The sequence below is a fragment of the Convolutriloba macropyga genome, chromosome 3 (genome assembly GCF_964194025.1).
Source record: "Convolutriloba macropyga chromosome 3, txConMacr16.3, whole genome shotgun sequence".
In the NCBI taxonomy this organism is placed as follows: Eukaryota; Metazoa; Xenacoelomorpha; order Acoela; family Convolutidae; genus Convolutriloba; species Convolutriloba macropyga.
Window position 1 is genome coordinate 68,512,803 of NC_134470.1, and position 17,578 is coordinate 68,530,380.

A 17,578-nucleotide genomic window follows, 5' to 3' on the forward strand; every position below is an offset into this window, starting at 1 on the left:
CCTTATGAGTGGTGGAAAAAGATAGTTCAATCAATCGCAGTCTGGCTTAAGTTATACAACTTTTGTGGAAAACTTTTAGTTAGACTCATTTTTAACTATGAAAAGGATTTGGCTGGACGTACGAAAAGAATTAATCAAACTTCTTAAGTCAAATTTTGTAAGTCCTCAACAGTGTAATTTAGTTCATTATTTACCCCCTCCCCTACTGCCTGGAATTATAACGTCTTTTCATAAATTCCAGATCTAGACTAGGGTATTGGAATTTGGATACCACCCCATCCCACGCCCACTTTCTTCTTACTTTTTTCTGCAGCTCTTTTTTGTCCCTGTTGCTACATTATGAGTGGTGGAAAAAGATAGTTCAATCAATCGCAGTCTGGCTTAAGTTATACAACTTTTGTGGAAAACTTTTAGTTAGACTCATTTTTAACTATGAAAAGGATTTGGCTGGACGTATGAAAAGAATTAATCAAACTTCGTAAGTCAAATTTTGTAAGTCCTCAACAGTGTAATTTAGTTCATTATTTACCCCCTCCCCTACTGCCTGGAATTATAACGTCTTTTCATAAATTCCAGATCTAGACTAGGATATTGGATTTTGGATACCACCCCATCCCACGCCCACTTTCTTCTTACTTTTTTCTGCAGCTCTTTTTTGTCCCTGTTGCTACATTATGAGTGGTGGAAAAAGATAGTTCAATCAATCGCAGTCTGGCTTAAGTTATACAACTTTTGTGGAAAACTTTTAGTTAGACTCATTTTTAACTATGAAAAGGATTTGGCTGGACGTATGAAAAGAATTAATCAAACTTCGTAAGTCAAATTTTGTAAGTCCTCAACAGTGTAATTTAGTTCATTATTTACCCCCTCCCCTACTACCTGGAATTATAACGTCTTTTCATAAATTCCAGGTCTAGACTAGGGTATTGGATTTTGGATACCACCCCCTTCCCACGCCCACTTTCTTCTTTCTTTAGCTTTTTCTGCAGCTCTTTTTTCAGTTTTTTCTGCAGCTACTTTTTTCTGCAGCTCTTTTTTGTCCCTGTTGCTACATTAAGAGTGGTGGAGAAAGATATTCCAATCAGTTGCAGTCTAGCGTAAGTTATACAAGTGTTGTAATCGGAAGAAACGTTGATTAAAGACACTATCAACGGCTGCTATCGCCCTCTCGAAGTTATTCAACAATTTGACTCGGCCTCAGTGTTTGATATTTTTTGATGGCGATAACAAAAGTATGGTAATTTTCATGGGTACAGTTATTCTATGTTAGTGAGGTCCCAGATTTGAAGTACCGCCGAATGACGTCCGCAAAATTGGGTAATTGTTGAAAACCCACATTGGCCAGGAAACCATCCAAAGAGGCAATTGTAATCTTTGATCGTTAATTTTGAAGCTTTCGAACTTTTGCAAACTTTTGCGGAATGTTTATTGGAAAACAAAGGGAAACTAACAGTTGCCTATCATTTTAAATAATTTTTACCCGTTCTGCTTTTTGATATCAAAGAGAGAAACGTCTGAAAACTAGTTAGTTATGAATAGAAAGCATCGATGATTCCAAAAATTTAATTTTTTTGTATTTGTCTTTCACCGTTCTCAAACATCAAAGAAATGTTTACAAAAACACATCTTTTGTGTTGCAATGGTTACTTGTGCCTAGAAATTTGACAACAGTCATCGTGACTACACATTTGATTTTAGTTTATGGCAGTTTCAAACCATATGAATCTATATTTCCCAAACGTTTAAAGAAAAAAGTTGATTAAGTTTAATTCTGTTTTTCGTTCCAGATCTTTTCAATTCGGGGACTATGGAAATAGTGACGACGATGGAGATGAGGAGGAAAGACTGGGATTTCTGGATTATCTGGGCCAGTTTCTGGCATTTATGTGGAAGGTGCTGTTTGCCATTGTGATTCCACCTGCCAGCTACTTGGGAGGCACTCTCACTTTCTGGATGGCTCTGGCTGCCATTGGGGCTTTGGTATTTGTAGTCGAAGAGGTGAGTCATTATGAACCCTTGATATGTTCTAATTGGTTGTATGACAAAATACCTAATGTGCCAAAATACCCATTGCCATAGTACCCAATTACCCTCTTTGATTTCTCTGTTCAAAAATCTGATAACCAATTAGCAGATTGTAAAACAAGCCGGTTTATCCTACTAAAGTCAAACACCTCCGAATTACTTTAAACCCCATATCGCTCAATCTTCAGCAACATATTGTTCGAGCAACATTCTCATTTCCCTTATATGGAAGTAATTATTCAAACGCGACAAAAATCGAGGCGTAAAGAAAACCAATATATCAATATTATAAAACAGATATGACGCTTAATAATCCAAGTAAACTTATTTTGTGCGAACTTAATTTGTGCCTTGCTGTTTGTGGCAATTGGTAAATATCAAGGGGCTGTATTGATGAGATTTTTTTCTCTTTGTTGTTTGGTACATAAACCTTTTTCATAAAATCCCTTTGAAAAGAGCACTCATTGATGTTGAAATGAGACTGAGGTAAAAGTTTTTCACCTGAGACTCACGGATGACAGGCCCAACTGACTTCATGGTTGATTTTTGAAAAAAATTGATTTCAATAATATCAGTGGAGTTTTGAGCCTTCCCATCGTTTTTATATTATTACTGTAAAGTTGGAGCTTAGAAATTAACTAAAAGTCCACATTACTCCTTCAGTGAATTGAAATGTAGTCTTTGCAAAGTTTTATCATTTAACATTTATCATTTAGGTTTTTTGGCATCTATATTAGAAGTTTTGGATAGGATATTTGGCAGATTTTTAGGTATTTTCTTCTCATCTTGACACATTATCGCCCTAAAGACAGGTCCAATGGCGTCAAAGAACCCATAAAGATAATCGTTCTAGAAGTTTGTCGCAAATAGCATATGGTTTTAACGGCTTGTACACAGTTTTCTTTCTGAAAATTATAAATTTTTTAATTTCGGCCAGTATTTGTCATTATTTTTGTAGGCATATATCAGATACGGACAATAAAAAGGCTCATTGGTTTCCTATGGTGGTGTAACTGATTATTTTTAGTTATTTCAGTTTATAGCAGATGGTTTTTTGACGCTGAAATTCAGTTTTCTTTTTTCGAACTGTTACGTTTTTGTTTTTTTTTCTCTACTTTTAACTTCCCATCAATGAAGGTCCCATCAATTTAGTGAATTTAACATTAGTTGTTGTTTTGTTTATTATTTCAGGCAATGGTTTTATGACTTTGATGCTGTGTCTTTAAAGAAAGTTTTCTCTTTTTTCGAGCTTTGATAATATTTGTGGTTCTTCTTATTTTTTATTCACATAGTTTTTTTTTAAAAAATGATTCCCAATTGATTATCAAAAGAGATGTAGAAACTTCAGTTTTATATTTTTAATGACAGGCTTAATTGTCTTCGTGGTTGCTATGGCTTTATCGCTTTTATGTTTCAGCTAATGGTTTTATTACCTTGATACTACTTGAATTTTCATTTTCTTTATTTTTGCGTTTCGGAGGTTCTTATTTGTCATTTTGTTGAATCATCACAATAATGACAGGTCCCAATGGTATTGATAGAAGACGTTATTGAGCATACTTAATGTTTTCAGTTGAAAACTTTTCGTTTTTGCGTCTTTTTGTTCAATCGTTTCTTGATTTTGTGAGTTATGCTGGTATTTTGTTCAATCATATGACATATTCTTGGTAACGCAAATGACATAAATTTGGTGTCGCAAATGGATTTTTTATTGATTTTTTTCATAGTTATTTTTTATGACTTAAAAAAATGTTTTCAAATAGAACACTGTTTTTGAAATTTTTGGTTCTTTCCCTTAAACAAAAGCGAACTGCCACACAACAGTATACAAGCTATAATGGTACAACTAATAAAAATTGAAATTATTTTTCAGGAGCACATAAAAAGTGATCCAGACTTCTGCAAACTTTCAACGGATGTTTTTATAGATCTAATAGGATTTCATTTATGTTCTTAGTATATTTTCCAACATTCCATAAAACATTATATGAGTAAATTATTGCTAACGAGGCTTTGTATGTTTGCTCATATGGCTTTGTTTGTTTGCTCAGATCTTTTTATGCTGTTAATTCCGGGTATATAATGAAAATTTCTTACGACTCATATGCTTTGCTTAAAATTGTTTTTATTTAAATTCTTTTATATATCTCTTGATTAGAGTACTGAATTTGCAGAAAGTGTGGTTTATTATGACTTGTAATTTGATGAACCAAAAAGTTACATGTTAATCTGCAAAAATATTTTTGTAAATTTTGCTGGTTGTTTTGTGCTTTTGTTTGTAAGGGGAAGAGCGCATGTTGTGTCACTATATCAAAAACAGACGACTATTTTTTCCTTGCCTCTAAAATGTTTAGTCGTCCAAGTTTTTGTAGTTGTTACCTTATTCAAGGCTTACAAACTGTTGAGGTACGGTCATAACACTCTAGGCATCACTAGCTGCGTTAATCAGATCTTAAAGAAAGGGGTATTGCGGTAATTAGCTATTCAAATTCCAGCCAATTAAAATTGAGTCTTGTCTTCGGTTTTTTGTCACATTTTAACGTTCCTAATTTGCACTCTGTGGACTACAAAAGGTTTAGTCTAGCTAGTAAAGCTTTCTGAGAGAAATTTCATAGGTAGTGAGTGATAGCATTGTTGATTTGAACTGAACAGACAATAATAACAATGATCGACTGTGAACCAAGATTTCATTATTTTAATTCCCGTTTTCTAATGAGAAAAAGCTTTTGGTATGTGTGTTGTTGTGTTGTAGTTGGGCAACTTGCTGGGGTGTGTTGTGGGTCTGGAGAATGCAATTACAGGAATCACAATCATAGCCCTGGGTACTTCTCTCCCAGACACATTCGCCAGTCGCACTGCCGCCCTCAACGAACAATACGCAGACGCATCCATCGGAAATGTCACCGGTCAGCTTAGTCTCTCTTTAAATAATCGTTCCCATCCACTAGAAAATGGTGTCCTGTTTTGTGTAAAACGCACATTCATTGTGTTCAAATTTTGCAACATGCAAAAAACATGTGCAGACTTTACTTAATTTTTCGTGTTTTTGCACAAAATTATTCTTATAGTATTCTTATACAAAATTTCATAGAAAATCCTTGAAATATGATTAGACGACTCTTGTAACATATCACTCTGTTGGTCATTATATGTTCAAAGTGTTCACTAAAATTCGATATTTTGTTAAAGAGAGAATTTTTAATTTGATCTTAGGGTTTTGAAGCTTTTTATCCAGATAAATTTGAGGTCGTCTGGTCAACAACAAGCCAAGTCGGGTTTCGACAGGGCAACAACCAGACTATTCGGAGCAACAATTTTTCTCAAAGCGAAAAAAAATGGCGGCAATCGGATCAAATCTGTTGATACTTTAGTGTTTTTGTTTTAATGACTTGAATTTTTCGCGCTGATTCTATTAAATGGATGTTTGGTAAATTTCTGCGAGGTCTAAATTGTCAACAGAAATAACAGATCAGCTACATTGCACAAAAATTCTAGGTAAATTTTACTACTCAATTTATATAAACTGATGAGCAAAAAATGACAACCAACTTTTTAGTAGTCGGTTATCGTTAATGTTATCCCTGGTTACTATGAAAAACGGAGATACTCTTCACTACTGTTTAACTCGGGTAGAATTTCAATTACTAGAAAATCACTCGAATATTTTTTGTCAAATAATTCTCATTTAGGTCTGAATGGTTCAAAAACACTCATGAATGTTGTTTTTAACAGCCAGTTAAAAACCTGTGGAGCTTGCCCGCAAAATAAAACTTGAAAACCAATAAGATAAAAATCGATTTACACTACTCTTATATTCAAATAAATTTTGAATACATTTACCAATTATACACACAACTTATGATTTCATCTGAATAACGGAATAAAACCGATAATTCATCGAATTGATATTTTATTATACGAGCAGTTATATTATCCCCAGTGATTCTGGAATTTTTATCGTATCAGATCTTATCTGATCTTACAAGATAAAACTATTACCCTACTTGAACTTTCATCGTGAAGGATCTGATAAGATACTTATCAGATCTTAGAAGAAAAAAATCAATTTTGCAGAAATTTTACCTGATAAAATCTTGATAAATCTTCACAATAAAAGTTCACGTAGGTCAGAATTTTTATCGTTCCAGATCTGAATGATTTCAATATTGTCGTATAACGTAGTCAAGTTCCTACGAAAGTTAAAAAATCAGTCAACTAAACAATTATGAAACAAAAAATGTTTGTTGAGTCTATTTTGGCGGCATTTTTATTCTGAGTCTCAGCTAGGTACTCAGTTACTATGACTCTTTAAAAAAAATTTTAGCCTGGTTTGATAATCACCGCTTCAGAAAAAGCCCGTGATACTCGAATAACCTTTCTCATATTATCTTATAAGTTTCAAAAGATAATTTTAAGATAATTTTTTCTTTGCTGCTCTGACACCTACGTTTGCATGCTCTAGCGTTTGGCTACTGCTTCAAGGCAACTCCGAATTGTATTCAATTTGAAGCACATGGCGTACTTCTTTATCGAATAAAATCTGATAAAAAGCTTAGCAAAAAATTAGTGATAGCTTTCCGAATGTTTATCCTTCTGAACAAAATCTTATAAGATTCTTATAGATCTTACATGATAAACATTTATTGTCAGGCGGAATTTTTATTATGTAAGATCTGACAAAGGTGAATTTTTATTGTGTAAGATCTTATGAGACCTGATATTTTTTTTGTCGTGTAAGACCTGATAAATTGTCTTTCAAAGTCTTAGTTAGGCGACGCATAATCTTAAAGTTTTTTGTAAGACACTTTTGAGAGAAATTTGTACAATTGTACACGATAAAATTTCAGTTATGTCCGGAGATATTATTTTGTCATTGAAACAACAATTTTTGATTACAATATTTCAATATTTCATAAACGTGAAATAATAGATGTCCATTTCACCAGATTTGTGCGTTCAGAATCTGTTTACATCGGATATCTCTCTTCATCAGGCTTACGTGAGCAGTCTTCCTGATCCGAGTGGGTGAACTAAAGGTTTTCCAGAGAGGTCATGTTCACTTTATACCATTTTGAACCAACCAGTATAAAGTTCTACTGGCGGGAAACCAAAACTCGTCTAATCAATTATTTGCCAATATAATTGAATAAATTTATTTTGTCGCTCTTTTGAATCGGAAGAACTGTGACATTTTTGAAGATATAATGCTCAGAAATTAACAACCCGGGCCCTAGTGTCATAGTAAACCAGTACTGATTCATGAAATATCAATATTAATAGGCAATATCAGTACTGTTGCATAGTAATCTTAAGGGTATTTTGCTCGAAGACTTCGCAGAATAAGTTCAGACAACAATTTTTTTCGTGAATTTGCCATGCACAGTCTGTTTTGATTCCTTTCTGTGTTCATACGAAAGTCGTAATACATTTTGCAATTTTCAAAAAAAATTCTGAATTTTTGGACGATGCACATGAATGATAATTGAAAAACTCGGGAAGTTGGCAAAATCGAGGGTTTTGCAGACAAAAACCAGTAAATAACAGGCAAAACCAGTGCAAAACAGTCAAAGACCAGTTAAAATGATTGAGATATGAAATCCAACAGTGAGAATGAAGTCCAGCAGAGAAGGAAACGGTATGCCAGAGGGCATGTCTTAAACTCCAGAAACGTTTATAACAAAACTGTATAAAAAAATCATTATGATAGTTTCTGTAATCAAAATTAATTCAATTGTTATGCCTCTTGTTTTTATGTAAGCTTGGCTTTTTACCGGTTTTTTGCTGAGAAGGTTTATATTACTCTGATATGAGCGCTGATCAGAGAGTGAACAGACTGAAAATCAATTCTAGCCAGTTTTAAAATTCAATGCTGATTTTCCTGTACAGTCTTTGCTATTTTTTGTCTGAATTTACGATTTTCGTGGTAAAAAGTGACATGATCAGAATAAGCTCATAATAAAAAATACAGACTGAGAAATACTATAATTCAGCGCTGATTTACATTGTTAATTACTATGATCCGTGAAGCTAAAGTTTTGCAAAAATTGCTGTTAATTGACCAGTTTCTTCTATTCACCTGACGAAAATCAAAACTTATACTGGTATAATAGTTGCCAACATTGGACCTTAACAATTAGAGTACAGCTCAACGGGAACGAGCTTGCAAAAATTTTTTGAAACCACAATGAGAACAGGCCATATATGTTAACTATCAATCTAACCACAAAATGAACCAAATATTGTTCCTTAGTAACCAGAATACGAACCGTTAAATTGCTTGACCATAGAGACTTCCTCGATCGTTTGAGAGCAAACTGGTCAAACTTCAGTTCATTTTTATCAACTTAATTTAAACCACTCAATGTTAAACTCATTAAACTGAGGTAATGTGCTAACAACTTCTTACCTAATATGTAACATTAAAATGACTTGGATGAAAGCAACAAAAGGCTGATAGCTGATCATTGTTTGTATAAAAGTGAATTCATCTAAAACTTTATGGCTGTTTTAAAGCAATATTATAACGGTTTAATTATAGTAATGACATCTTAGCGGGTGTGTGACAATTAGGCTTCGGGTTTGAGAATAAACCACGAGAATGCGATTTTAGAGATGGATTTGTGGAGGTTATTGTTCCGTAAAAATAAACTTAAAGGTAAACTTAAAATAAACTTAACCTCAAATATGGGAAAATCAACACTAGTTCAAACTTTGCTCAACAAAGTTTTAAAGAAACTTAAAATAACTAATATGAATCACGTGCTGCGGTGTGATCAAAAAAGTTTGAAACAATAGCCAAACTTTAACTATTTTGTTTTATAATCCATATTTTACGGAATTTCTATCCTCCTTTATTAATCGTTCCTATAAATAATTATCTTAACAAGTATTTAGGCTTTTCGGGAGAAAAACTGTGTTGTGATTACAAAAAATCCAATCAAGTATTTTTTAACTTTCAACCAAGTATTCAACTTCTAAAGAAGCTCATGTACTTTTTTTACAATTCGCGATCAAAACTCGCAGCAGTGATCAACTATTCCTACCCTTGGCTCTGTAGTTCTGATAGATATGTTTATTGGCAAAAATAAAATTTTTGGGCACCTCTGGGTGTTCTGTTTAATTGAGATAAATTGCAGATTTGGATGGACGTTTTTTTTGCTCTGAAAGAAAGTTTGAAGCAATTATTTGGGCATTGTTGGTCTTCGTGATGTATGTTTTTCTCGTGATCTTTTTTCGTCTGACTGACTGGATTTTTCATCCTCTGATTATTTAAAACCTTTTAAATTACTACTAATCTTAAAGCTCAACAAAATCTGCAGAGGAGGCAAAATTTTTAGCTTAGAAAGCTCTTTCGTACGTAGTATTGAACGATAGCTGATTGTATTGAATTTAGCTGATCTTTTAAATTTCGAATGTTAGTTTTTGAGACCTAAACAGTTCAGTTTAATGCGCGCAAATATAACGTAAAATTTGAATTCAATTTTTACGTTATAATTGCGCGCATAAAAATGAACTGTTTAGGTCTCAAAAACATTCGAAATTTAAAAGATCAGTTAAATTGATGTGCGATGAACTCGACGGGCACCTAAAACTAATAGTTTTAGGTTCTCGTCAAATTAAAAAATTTACTAAAGTATTTGTTCTAAACGAATCAATTAAAATGGTTTTTGTTAAAAGAGTTTAATAAAAAAAACAGCATCAAACCTTTATCGTCGCTCGGAAATTCTAAAGGAAAAACCAGTCATATAATACATCAAGTTTTCAAAGAAAACAGATTCCGGCCTTCTGAGTTTTTGTTCTAATTTGTACCTCAATCTTAGAAGCTCTAAACACTCCAAAAATGCTTCTTTAGGATAACGTTAAATGTTTATGTTTGAATTACCTTTGTAAGTACATTTTCAGCTAGTAGTTACAGTTTTGTAAAAAGACAATCAACAAACTTACAAGGTCTCTTACGATTACTCATAACAACTTGTAGCAACAATATCAGCCATGTGGTCTTTTCTAAATGCAATTTGTCCGTTGACCATGTTCATTTTTCCTCCTCAAAAACGGGACACATAGGTAACGAACGGAGTGCGTTAAATTCACTTAGATCCTTTCGACTCACTAGACTCTAAGCATGCGATTCACCGAAACCATCTTGGAGACATGAATTTAAGATGTGAAGAGCAGTTCTTAGGGTTTGACCCATCTTTCAGCCCCCACCCCCAATTCACCACCTCAATCGCCGCACTAAAGTACATCAATCCACACGTATCCCAGCGCCCATGAACCCACTGGCCCAAAGCCCCCTAAAACTAGTATTCTTAACCTAGTCTCCTTTTAAAGGCTCCCCAAAAACTCTCCCTTGTTGTTTGAGAGCAATTGGCTTGTTGTCAGTCGGTTATGTTACTTTTAATTGATCTGTGAATTCTCGTATAATTTGGTGAAAAGTCAAAAACCGCGCGTAAAAACAAGTGTTTAAGTCAATCTACTGAACGAAAGTTAAAATCACAGAAAAGGAGAGGGTGGTTTTTGTTAATGCAGGATTCTGAGTGAGAGCAAGAAAAGTGCAGATTTTTCAAAACGATATTATTTCCCACTGAATCTGTTCGTTACAACGATTTTGGATAGTATTAGTAATAGTATTAGTATGTTTGGAACCATTTTCGACAATCTGAGGCAAAATTTAGACATTTAGATGATGTTTTCAGCTAATTTTGCCTATTTTACCTGTTGAACAATTTTATAGCACTTTTTCCAATCTTCTTCAGTTTTTATTGTAATTGTTTTCTTTTGTTGGTTGAGGTTACTTTTTTATTGTTTTTAGTGATCTAGGACTTGGTAAACGACAACTTTGAGTTTTGTTTTCTTACAGAGAATGGAGTAATTTGCTCAACTTTGTTTTCACTTTTGTCCGTTTTTTTATATTTTTGCTTATTTTTTCTGACTTTGAGCTCTTTTCTGTAGTTTTCTTATTTGCCCGTTAAACAAGAGTTGTTCTGTAGATTTTTTATTAAAGGACGGCAGTTCAGTGTGAAACAGTGCAGTTAGTGTAATGAAAAAAATTAGAAATTTTGTTTTTTTAGGTTTTTTTTGTTTGCATACTTTATTTATTGATTAAGATGTGTCTGACAAGCATTGGGTGGGTCAATGATCTAGCAGAAATATTGAAATTTTGGAGCAAAATTTTTAAAGGGTCGGCTCTGAATAATTGTTCGAAGCATCTTTTTATCTTTTGCAGATATTGTTCCGAACAAAAAATTTTATTATTACTTTTTATTTCTCGGTTTTGATAAAGTATACCTTTATTCTTTTTCAAAATATTACCCACAAATGACTAAAGCTCATTTTGTTCAATGGCAAGTTGGTTTAAGTATCGTCAAATATCTACTTTGAGTTAGTTCTGGAGTTTTTGGCAATATTTTTTTTCTGCTGGTTTTTCATCTGATGTTTTTGACTTTTTGTTCTCAAAAATGGGATGAACTGGTAATGCTCAGAGGGCACAAAGTGCTCTTAGAATCTTGTAGCTTACAAGAGAAGACTCTAAGTGTGCAATTCACCGAAACTGTTTTTCAAACATAAAGTTATGTTGTGAATGACCCCCACTTCACAACCCTGTTTGCTCCCCCCCCCCACCACAACGTCATGCAACCCCCCTCCCCACGCGCTCAACCCTCGCCCCTTCAATTAAACTAAAGTTAGCCTCCCTAAATTGTAGCTAGCTATTGACGAAGCCAACCGCTCGCAAGTGGTTTGATAGCAATTTGCCCGACAATACTCGGTTATGTTTATGTATCGTTATTCATATCTTATTTAGGAAGCAATAGTGTGAATGTGTTCCTTGGGCTGGGTGTGCCGTGGGTTATCTCTGCAGTTTACAATCTGTTCACGACAGGGCAGTCCTACAAAGTGAAGACTAGCAATCTCTCTTTCAGTGTCACTGCATTCCTCATCGTGGGTGTGGTCTGCCTTGGCATCATCATTGCACGCAGATTTGTTAGTAAACATTTTTTATTTTGTCATCAATCTAAATTTATTCCTCTTTCTTTTCAGATAGAGGTTTTTCGTTTAAAAAATGGAGTCATTGCACCAGAAATTTCCAAATCTTGGCAACTACATCCAAGACATAAATGGAGACAAAGAAAACTTGAGACCAAATAATTGACGATGAAACAAACCGTCGAGTAACCATAATCAGAATGCAGTTAAATTGACTTCTCTATACATTCTCGACAAAAAAATCAAAGCCATTCAGAAAAGTCAATAATGGGATCTTTGGCGACAAACTATGCGAACACCCATATACGAATCACAAAAGCTTAACAATCAGTGTTACCAGCTCGACAAGAACTCGACAATACAGTCACTAACATCTGTTTTCCAACGTTAAGCATAAACATTCATAAAATCATTAGGTTGTTTCTAATGTCCAATAGTCACTGTCGAAATTATTTAAAGTTTAGGTCAATTTCACTCATCAACCTTTCTACCCCAACCCCGCGAAATGTAAGAAAAAGTTCTGCCCCGATTTTAAGGTTTTTCTATAGTACTACTAGACAGGAGTTTTTATTACAATTCAAAGAATTTGAATTGAATTGCGGCGCTGTCTTTTTACGACTCGAAGAGGAGTATTGGAGAAGTCCTCTTTTTAATCAATTTTATTGGAGTGATTTTTGAAGCGGGAAATGAAACGCGTGAAAAAATTTGGAGTGATTTTGGTGCTGAACAAAAGTGAAGAGCGGAGCGAAAAGAGAGTGGTTTTTGTTCATACCGTTGTTTTTGAGAGAGCGAAAAATTGATGTGTGAAAACATTTTCTCTAAGCAAGCAAAATTTTTTTGTTCACGTGCGGCATTTGAAAGCAGTTTTTTGCAACTTTTTGATGGTTATCAGGTTTGATTATGATATTGCATTAGTTTTAGACTTGTTTCGATAGGAACTGAAGGTTTCAAGTAGTTAATTTAAGTTTAATGCTAATTTGGAGGTTTTTAACCAGTTTTGCTGATTTTCAGACGAAATTTAATGATTTTTTGCCTGTTTTTTCTTTTAATGCTTTAAGTGGGATTTGAATAGAAGCTTGTTACTTAAGGAATGTTCAGGTACCAATTGACTAAAGTTTTCTTGGTATAAACTACTTTTTTTCCAGAAAAATTGACAGAAAAATTGAGAAATTTTAAACCATTTTTCTTAATTTTTTGCATTTTTTTCTCTTTTTTCAAATCTTAGACAAGTTTCTTAGCCTATAATGACTTGCTCATCGTTTTGCGAGATTTTCATTGCTCTAGTTGCAAACGAACTTTACTGGGCTTTATGTTTCCTTGTACTGTTAAAAAACTCTTAAGTTTTTCTAGTTTTTTTGTTCAATTTGTTTTTGAATGCCGTTTCTATTCTTCCTTAAATTTTTGTGACATTTGTGGGGATTCAGTATTCACAATAGTTGTTTAGTTGTTAAGTCATAAGCATGGGCAATTTTATCGTTCGAGTCGTTTCCGGAACTCTTCCGGCTATGTTTTTTTTAAGATGTGTTCACACATTTTCATGATTTTTGAAGTCAAATAGGAGTAGTGATTTTGGTCACGCCGAAACAGGAAATGGAGCGAAAAAGCGAGTGGTTTTGCGGCGTGAAATTTTTTGCCCTAAATTTAAAGTAGAGTGAGAAAACGGTGTTTGAACAAAAATTCGCTTTCTCGCTAGTGTTTTTTGTTCACATGCGGCAATTTCACTTTGATTTTTACTGTTTTTTCGATTTTTTGGATCGGATTTTTTTTCTAAATGGTTTTCCGAATCCATTCATAGTCCGTTCTAGGTCTAGTTTTCTGTTTAGTCAATAAAAATTCTTTGAATTGTAAGTCAGGACTTGTCCTGCTATGCTTTTTCTATTTCCTATTTTGATATGTCGGTTTTAACAATTGTTGTTTCAGGAATCTAATTTCCTCAAGTCTGAATAGTTTCAACTGTTGTACCTTTTATAGTTACGATTTTGCGGTGACTTAATTTTAGTATGATAAAGAAATTAAGTTACAATTGGTAGCGGCTTAGAAATTAAATCCAAGTGAATTATAGGTTGAAGCTTGTCTCTGGACCCAGATTCTTCTTCCTCATCCATACATATATTAACCCATGAGCTCACCACTATTTCTGATCGGATCATATTTCGAGACTTTGTTTGTGAGCAGATTAAGAACTTTTGTTTCTAATCAGAACATCTTACAAACTTTGTTATGCTATCAGAATGCCCATTCCAGACTTAGCACTTTGATCACACTGTTCCCATTCGTACTTTTTATGCCCTCTGAATTCACTACCTTTGAGTCTTTTGTTTGCGAGCAGAAAATTCGGCATACCTTGCTATATGATGAGGTCGTCTATTCCAAACGCTGCCATCTAATCAGAACGTCCTGCTGAGACTTTGATTGAATATTTATACGCTCATCAGACTACGCCAGACTGTACTCTCTGATCAAATAATATCAAATTTTGCATTATGTCATTTTTCGAATGTCAGACTGTCTATCCCAGACTTCGTCCTATGGAAAGGAAATTTTTATCAGATGGCAAATTTAATCAGTCCAATATATCCCACCAAAGCTAACCAGAGATGTATGATCAGTACATATACAATCAGTACTTCTATCTGTGATTAGAGACTTTGGTGCAACATAATATCAGAACACTGGTCTCACTCTAGTCTCTCGTAATAACTTTGTTCATCATACTTGCCGTGGTCGATAACACGGGTCAAAAGAATTCAATAAATTGAATTTTAAATTAAATTCGGAACTGAAAATATACAAAAATTAGCTCGTTTTTATATTAGTTATCTATGCAAAAAAATATAGAGAAAGTTTAGATGAGCTAAAAATATTTTACTTGATGGACATGTGAATAGATCTTAGTTCCGAATCCCGGAGGTCATTTTCTATTTTCATCAACAAATCATGAGAATCATATATGGCCTAGGTAGAATCGAGTTCAACAGTTGGAGGTCAGTGGACGTTAGAATCAGGTTTCTGTTGGTGGGTGAATTTACTTCTGACATACGATCGATAGGTCAATAAGATAATGATAGCGCCAAAACAAAATTAAAATTGAGTTTAGTTTTGTGGTCATTACTTATCGATATAGCAACAAAAGTTCTTCTTTTGTTCTTTGAAACTTTAATAAAAAAACTTCTAAGTTTCTTGATGTTTCTCTGAAATCTTCACATCCTCCCTCCTTTTTAAGCGAGTTTTTGGGTATAAGTTCTCCAAATCTGTCGAGTTGTTTTTTGATTCTTGTTGATGTTCGTGAAGGCTCTGGTGGTTCGAGTTGTTGGTGCTCTGCATCTGATGTGGCTGCAGAAACTTCATCCTGATAAGAAGGTCCCACATCTGTGTTCTGAAGTTTGAAGTTGTGGCTCTGATTGAGATATGGTCTCCTCCACTGCTGGTTCGGTTTTCAAATTGTCCTCTTCTAGTCTCGCAGTTTGGTTGTTGCTCACTAGAAGAGTCCGTGTCGAGTGTTTGGGATGTATGGAAGATGTGTTCAAGCCCTTCCTGATGATGAAGGTAGCAGGAACTGTCTTTGTCTTTTCATTGGCCCTGAATAGAATGGGTTCGCACAAGTTGAAATCTGCTATTGCTGGTAGTCTCACTCTGCGTCCCAACAGGAGCGCAACTGCAGTTTGGCTCCTCGTCTTTGAGGTGTTTCGAGTTGTCATCAGTGCCCTTTGCAAGAAATCTCCAAATGATACATTAAGATTGGGACTCCAAGCTTGAAGTGCACGCTTAACTGTCTGAACTGCTCTTTAAGCTAGTCCATTAGCTCTTGGATGATAGACGGGTGATTCAATTTTCTTCATTCTAAGTGATTCACACCATTGTTTAAGGTCACCACTTACAAATTCAGGACCATTATCTGATACTAAAGTTTTTGGTATTCAGAATCTTGTAAAGATTTGACTAATATACATTTTAACTGCTTCTGATGTCCTTTTTCCCGCGGTAAAACTTCTATCCAGTCAGAATCCGCGTCAACAATTACTAAGATATTGCCATGGTCCTTAACATAACCCCAGTCCATGTGGAGACGTTCCCAAACGTCGGCTTCTGGCCACGTAGAGACTGCTGTTTTTCCCAGGCTCGGCCTCTTCATTTGACAAACTTTACATTTAAAGATTAAATGTTGAACGTCTTGGGTAATGTCAGGCCACCATGCTATCATTTTGTTTGATGCCTCAGTTGCATTCTTCCCAGGATGTGAATCAGGCGCTTTTGACAAAACCAAGTGTAGATTGGGTGGAATGAAAGGATCGACACCTCTGAAGATAATCCAATTCTGTATGGTCAGTGCATTTCCGTGTTGATCGAATCCTTTTTCTGCTTCTGACCATTGTTTCGAATTGCCCTTTTAATTCGTTTCATTAAATCCCGGAAGAGTCTGTTTGTTCCAAGTTCTGTTTTGATTTCTGCTTGGGTCATCAAATCACTCTGAGCGAAGTAGACCTTATTGATTGCAAAGCCTTCGTCAAAATCCATTCTGCTCAAAGTATCTGCTCTCCTGGTATGTACTTCAATTCATAATCGAAGCCCATTAGAGCTATGGCCCATCTTGTGATTCTAGCTGATGCTGCCTTCGGGATCTCTCCGTCTGGTGCAAAGAGATATTTGAGTGGTTTGTGGTCCATTTGTAGGGTAAATCGTCTTCCAAGAAGGAATTGCTTCAATCTTGTGACCACAAACAAAAATGCCAGTGCTCTCCGCTCTAGGTTTGAGTAGTTTTGCCCCGCTGGAGTTACCTTTTTCGATACATATAAGACTGGATGTCCTTCTTGCAAAAGAACCCCACCAATTGTTTTTTCAGAGGGGTCAGTGGTAACTGTTGCTTCTTTTCGTAAACTATATGGCTGTACAAGTGGGTTAGCTTATAATTCATTTTTTATGTCTTCAAAGGTTTTTTGTTGCATTTTGCCCTATGAAAAATCGCTATTTCTCATGTTATTTAAGGGTAGCATTTTTGTTGCAAAATTAGGGATCAATCCTCCGTAAAAAATTTGTTAGCCCGACAAATGATTTGAGTTTTTTGTTGTTATTTGGTGCTTATGCATTTTTTGTTTTTTCAACAAGTTTGGGATCTGGTGCTATTCCCTCCTTTGAAATGGAGTATCCCAAAAGCTAACGCTATCATCTGGTTTTGAGTTAGACCTTTTCTCGTTTATAGTAATGTTTTTCTCACGTAGTCAAGTCTTGACTGCAAGCATTCTCTTGTCGAAATGCTCCTTGGTAGTTCCATAGACCAACACATCGTCTTGAAAGGTTGCAACGCCTTTGATTTCTCTGAGTGTTGATTCGATGCAATTCTGGAAGATTGAAGACGAGTTTTTCAATCCCTGGGGCAGTCGGTACATCTTGAACAGTCCCTGAGATGTGTTGATTATGCATATATCTTTTGCTTCTTCGTCAAGTTCAATTTGATAGTACAAATTAGTCCAAATTCTTTATCAGACTGCACAACTGCTAGTTGTTTTTGTGTGAGTCTGCTTCCATTCCACTCAACGTCACAAATAGGTGATCCCAGGAGCGTTAATTGATG

General features: G+C 34.8%; 1 protein-coding gene across 2 annotated transcripts in view; it reads left to right on the plus strand.

Moving 5' to 3' along the window:
• Window positions 1–17,578, plus strand: part of LOC142336398 (sodium/calcium exchanger Calx-like) — a 91,877-nt gene that overhangs the window by 72,083 nt on the left and 2,216 nt on the right. For both annotated transcript variants that reach the window (XM_075385199.1, XM_075385200.1), the window contains 3 exons: window positions 1,788–1,998; window positions 4,778–4,931; window positions 11,828–12,006. In XM_075385199.1, coding sequence (XP_075241314.1) covers window positions 1,788–1,998; window positions 4,778–4,931; window positions 11,828–12,006 — 544 coding nt within the window. The remainder of the gene's footprint in view (window positions 1–1,787; window positions 1,999–4,777; window positions 4,932–11,827; window positions 12,007–17,578) is intronic.